We start from the raw sequence: 6,000 nt of genomic DNA, 5'->3' as shown, positions 1-6,000 counted from the left end.
ATATATATATATATATATATAATATATATATATATATATATATATATATATATATATATATATATATATATATATATATATATATTAAACCAGAAATAAAAAAATGGCTACGCCTCTGACTAACCAATCAAAAACATTCATCCAAATTTATTGTAAATTTGTTTGAAATGAAACTTAAAAGAATATCAATCAAACAATTTAGTTTTAATGAGACTTTATTACAAAACTCTTTATATTACAATGCTGCTCATATGTTTCTTTGTTCTTAAACATCTAAGATTCGGAATGTACAAAATTTTCGTTGCCGTAAGGTCATTTATCTTTCTCGCTATATATCCACCTTTTCGTATGCAGTAGGGAGGACCAGAGCTGTAGCAGACTCGGGAGACAGCGGGGAGCCTTTCTCAAGAAAAGAAGACCTTAGCTCGGGTATCTCAGACTCAGAGAGATCTACTTTCCTATATGCTGTAGGCAGGACCAGGGCAGTGGCAGACTCTGGGGACAGCGGGGATCCCTTCTCGAGGAAAGACGACCTTAACTTTGGAGTATCTGTCTCTTCCGCCGAAGTCCTTGAATGATATAAGAACAGGTCATAAAAACTTGTGAAATTACCTTGGTTCGACACAGAAATAATAAATGAAGGCAAGATATGATATATCACAATTATAAGACATTTTCTTCCGTTGGGAGATTTCCGTTGGTTAGAAAATATAACGTTTAACTTTATCAACCCACAAAATACCACATAAGATAACTCACACAAAACTTCTGTCTATTTCAATTCCTAACCGGAGTGGAGGACCGAGTTCTCTCCCTGTGCACTAACTTTTGTGCATTAAACGATAAATGAGTTCACTATCGGGTTCACTTGTCAACAGTTGAATAAATCTTAGGTGGACCAGCATCCTGTCTAAGAAGTAACCCCACTAGCTACTGAATGATAAGAATCAGATCAACATCAGCTCGGCCATCCTGCAGTGTACAGTATAATTATAGCCTCACTCAGTTTAGGGTCGATGACGAAAAGGAGAACAGAGATGAGAAGAGATGTTGCTGTGTGTGCAGAAGTGGAGACGGTGGTGGGGGGAAGCTGATGAGGGATATAAGATGTAGCAGGCAGGAAGAGATGGAACAACATATGAAGAGAGAGTATATGTTAATTGACACGTCAGTAAAAAGTAATCAAGGCAGAGAGATGGAAAAGAAGGATCATAGTAACAACGTTTAAGGTTATGTGTATATAGTCAGGTTTACAGAAGAACTCATAAGGAGACAGTAGAGTGTTATTGGAGGTAGTATCTGGGAATTATTTGGATATATACAGAGGTGTGGAATGCCAGTGTGAGAATGAGACAGCTTGTGGGGGAAAATGGATTGGCACTTGCCAAAACAGGGAATCGTGCAAGACTGAGATGCTTTGCTAATTGTTTAATGTTACCAGAGACAGAGTGAGGGACTGCAGGTCTGTGGTAGGGGGGCTATAGTCCACATCAGCATAATCCATCCGGTGTTTGTGATTATATAGCAGGAGACGGAAAATAGAAGCCAAGGTGACATAGAAAGGATAGTCGGTGGATTTGTAGAGGGAAAGAAAGGTAGGTTAGATTTTCTATATTTATGCGTATTATATTGATCTATATGAAAAATAAGAAAGAGTTGATAATGCACAGGAAAACGGTTGTGTTTGTGACTTACATCCTGAACTGTGCGTCATCGTTGTCGTCATCCTCTCCACAATGGTACAAGTTGCGGCAGCTCGCTACACTCAGCAGCGCCAGCATCAACACCTGACAACACACACCTCATAGTATTGTACCACCATTTAACAATACGATTTCTAAATACTGCAAATAGTGATCTGTTTTGCTATGGAAATACCAACAATTAGTGATAATTACCTATTAGCTATAACTTCTATATATTTATTATCTTTATTTGGAAACTCTTGACTGGCCGTTAACGATCATGTACTGTACTGTAGATCATAAAAATACATATAAATGAATATTTTTGTACAAAGCTTAAATAAACCTAGTATTTTTTTTAGGTATAATTTGGCTGTCTTATGATAGTAAACGGCTTCTTAAATGAAACTAAAAATATCACATTTATTTTAATCTCCATTAAGTTATATAAAGAAACAAAAGAGTTATCCTTAATCGGTGATTATTTCTATTTACCATGACATATACACATACAAAGCCTTAATGTAAAAATAGAAAGTTTTTCTCATAAATGATGAAAACTGTAAAAATCTTAAAACTGGTATGTTACTTACAAACTTCATGGTGGAGATCTGGTTAAGAGAATACCTCACAAAGAGTAAAACGAAGGATCGTAATGCCTTCAGCTGCCTTCCATCCGTCCTTATATACTGTACCTGTGTGTGGCAACAAGGAAATGGGAGACGATCGTTACTATGGCTGGTTAGGGAGGGATCCATTCAAGGCCACCTTTCAAGAGTCCGTATTGGCGATGTTGGAGGTGGGGGCGGGACTTGGGCGGAGTGGCATGTGGAATTCCAAGAAGAGAGACAGAAGCCTCAGCGGCAGGTGTAGTTCCAAGAAGAGAGACAGAAGCCTTGGCCTTCCATTACATCCTTGAACTAACTGCTTCTCTTTTGTTTTGCAAGTGACAAGGGATGTTTGAATTTGTGGCTGCCGCGACTATATCAAATGTTTTGCCCAGTATTTAAAGTTACTAATAAAAATAGATTGGTGGATTAACTGAAATAGTCAATTTAAATCCATGTTTTTTATTTAATGTTTAAATCTATATAGTATAATTTCACCAATTAACATCTTATTTGTAGTTCGGGTGGTCTTTGTTGTGAACTTCATTGTCTAATCTTAGTACAGGTGATAAGCTGACTCCATTAAGTCATGTAAATTATTGAAACCAAGTACAAGTGCTGAGTCGATTTTATTCTGAAATTAAATTAAGCAAACTTTACATATCTCTGCCAGTTGCTACAGTTACACCAAACAATTAAAAATTTTAAACGACAAAAGTTTACTTAAAATTCGTCCATCACCGGTGTACTTTTTTGGGCGCTGCTTCACGTCACTAATTTTTCTAATTACGAGTTCATTTAAATATGTAAAATAACGTCGTATTACATGGATACGAATGACAGACTTTGCAATTTCTTTTGGGTTGACATTTGAGCATTTTTGGTTATGCTTGAATAATTATTTTCCTAACTTAAATTTATTTTATGAAGTGATAACGATATTCTTATCGATGAAAGGATTTCTTCCGTAAAGAAAGTAGTAGGATTAAGGTAATGTGATGTTGTTTATAAATGTTTTATGTACAATATCACGTACAACCATACAAATGCCACTCCATATTAACTCGCTAGTAACGTAACTCTCAAAGCTGATGTAATCATTTCCAAGATTTATGATTATTAGAATGCATGCAAAACTTTTTTCATCCACCTACTCATTGTAGTCTTTTGGCGTTAAAATATGATGTAGATAGGTAATTTAAAATGGATGCCACGAATTACTGAGCAAACATATTTTTGAGTTTGGGACTAGGCTGAAGCGCTTTTGGCTGAATTCCCGGATACAAACAAATTTTAATTTACCGCTTTATTTCATGATGAAATGTTGATTTCCTGTAGTCTTCTCAAAACTTTTTTTTTTTTTAGATAGTTCATTATACCTGTTTCTGAGCTGCTCCTCCCCTCCCTTTAATTTCTTATATATTCCTTTCTTTATTCCTATGTCATGTTTAAGTTTTCTGGTCATCCACCTTGGCTCATTCTTATTTGACCTAATTTTTCTGTGTGGTATATTTTGTTCTTGTGCTTTATGTAGTATACTAGTGAATATATTATAGTCATGATCAATTGTTGTGTCATCTATGACCTCACCCCTTCCTACTGGGAACTGACGTGACTGTTCCCAGGTGACCTCACCTAGGTACCTTCTTAACCCCTGATAATCCGCCAACCGAAAGTTTGGGACTCTGACCATATTGTCATTGTTTTTCGTTTCCCAATTTAGGGTGAACCTGATTTCTCTGTGATCACTGTTACCTAGTTCTTCCCCTACTGTGATATCTCTGATAATATTTTCTTTATTTGTTAATACTAGGTCTAATATATTGTCACCTCTAGTAGGTTCTGTAATTAGTTGTTTCAAAAAATTGTCCTGTACTGCGTCTAGGAAGTCTTCAGATTCATAGTCGCCTACAATGTTGTCCCAGTCAATATTTCTGAAGTTGAAATCCCCCATAATGCATAGGTTGTTATATTTTGCTGCCCTACTCATTTCCTGCCATATGGGCTGAGCTGCTTCTTTGCCAAGACTTGGGGGCCTGTAAATCACTCCCATAATTAGTTTTTCTCTTCCTTCCGTGATTTCTACCCACACAGACTCGGTTCCTATTTCACCCTTTATTGAATTATTAGTACAACATTTTAATGTATCCTTGACGAAGAGTGCGACCCCTCCCCCCTTCCTACCTTCCCTGTCCTTGTGAAAAAGGTTGTACCCTTCTATGTGGTACTCTGATAAAAAAAATTTTGCTCGCCAGATTCATCCAAGTTTCGGTGATTGCTATGACGTCTACATTCTCGGTACATACAACCGCTCTCAGCAAGTCTATTTTATTTCTAACGCTCCTACTGTTTGTATAGTATACATTTAAACCTACTCTTCCCTGGTCCTGTTTTACCCCTTGTCCTGAGCAACTAATTTTACTTCCCAGGACCTGCTTGTTTTTTGACTCCCACTTTCCCCGACCCCTCTCTACTGGCGAAACCCCCCCTTCGGAGTGACAATTTCACGCTCCAGGGATGCAGACAACGTCTTTACCCCCTCACGAGACAAGTGTACTCCGTCGCGACAGTACAGGTAGTCGTTGCCATAGAATCGTTGCCAGTTATCAATGAATGCCCAACCATTGTTTGCACAATGTTTTTCCAGTCGGCAATTTATAGCAATTGCCCTGGACAGCCATTCACGACCAACCCCTCTTCTAGGCAAGACACCACATACTATCGGGATCCCTCCCCTATCTCTAATCTTCCCCAGCGCCTCCCTATACCTCTTGAAAAGTTCCTCACTCCTAACCTTACCTATGTCGTTTCCTCCCACACTAAGACACACTACTGGATTGGTACCCTCCCCTGACAAAACCCTGTCTAACCTCTCGGCTACATGCCCTATCCCAGCCCCAGGAAAACACACCCTAGTCCTACGTTTCCTATCTCTCGCACAAAAAGCCCTATCCATAAACCTCACCTGGCTGTCACCAACTACCACGACCTTACCTGTGGGCAGGGTTTGTACAACTGCCCTTTCCTCTCCTTGATCCATACCGTCCTGCCTCTTCTCTTCCTCGCCAGCTTCCTGCAGCACCTGGTAAGGGTTACTACACTCCACACCCTGGTCAGCTTTCCTGAGCCTGACCCTAGTCCCCTTGGAGACAACCACTCTCCACGCCTGCTCCTCCTTCGCAGGTGTCCTGCTAGGCAGGACACCTACCTGAAGGAGTTCCGTCCTGAGGGCTTCATTTTCCCCCTTTAGAGTGTCAACCTCACTCCTCAACTGCCCCAGCTGCCTTAACAGAGTGGCAAGGAGGTCGTCTTTCCCCACACTCCCCTCCTCTTCCCCCACGACACAACGATCCAAAGCGGCCATTTTCCTTGGTCTCTAACGGGAGCACGATCGGGCACGACCTTCTCCAAGCTGGGTCAGAGGTCAACAATTAAACAGCCAGGATACAATATTAGTACCGATCTACCACCAGTGCACTTTCGTCTAAAAGGAACAATAATCAGTGATTGATTGGAAAACAAAAACGAAGTGTATAAATCATCGTGTGTCACAGAAAGGCTATGGTTGAATCAAGTCCCCCAGTTAATTATTCCATAAAGTATAATGTTGGTGTTAAATTTCTTTAACTGGTACACAAATTCAATTTTTCAAATGTCCAAGGTTAAAAATACTTTTTGTCATTTTGAACCCTTGAGGATAGATGATT

At 39.3% G+C, this 6,000-nt stretch overlaps 1 protein-coding gene across 1 annotated transcript; it reads right to left on the bottom strand.

The window, feature by feature from the left end:
- Positions 1–202: 202 nt before the first annotated feature.
- LOC121868684 lies at positions 203–2,381 on the bottom strand. Its single transcript, XM_042369520.1, has 3 exons — positions 2,279–2,381; positions 1,696–1,787; positions 203–569 (listed from the first exon to the last, which is right to left on the bottom strand). The coding sequence occupies exons 1-3, from the start codon at positions 2,285–2,287 to the stop codon at positions 329–331; spliced, it is 342 nt and encodes a 113-aa protein (XP_042225454.1). The 5' UTR covers positions 2,288–2,381; the 3' UTR covers positions 203–328.
- Positions 2,382–6,000: the final 3,619 nt, after the last annotated feature.

The sequence above is a fragment of the Homarus americanus genome, unplaced genomic scaffold, assembly GCF_018991925.1.
Source record: "Homarus americanus isolate GMGI-L3 unplaced genomic scaffold, GMGI_Hamer_2.0 scaffold30535, whole genome shotgun sequence".
Classification (NCBI taxonomy): domain Eukaryota; kingdom Metazoa; phylum Arthropoda; class Malacostraca; order Decapoda; family Nephropidae; genus Homarus; species Homarus americanus.
The sequence above is the reverse complement of the archived record's forward strand: the minus strand, read 5'-3'. Positions and strand labels throughout refer to the sequence as shown.

Coding starts and splice junctions, on each gene's coding strand:
- LOC121868684 (XM_042369520.1), bottom strand. Junction 570..1,695: donor GATGACGCACAGTTCAGGAT/GTAAGTCACAAA, acceptor ATATCATTCAAG/GACTTCGGCGGAAGAGACAG.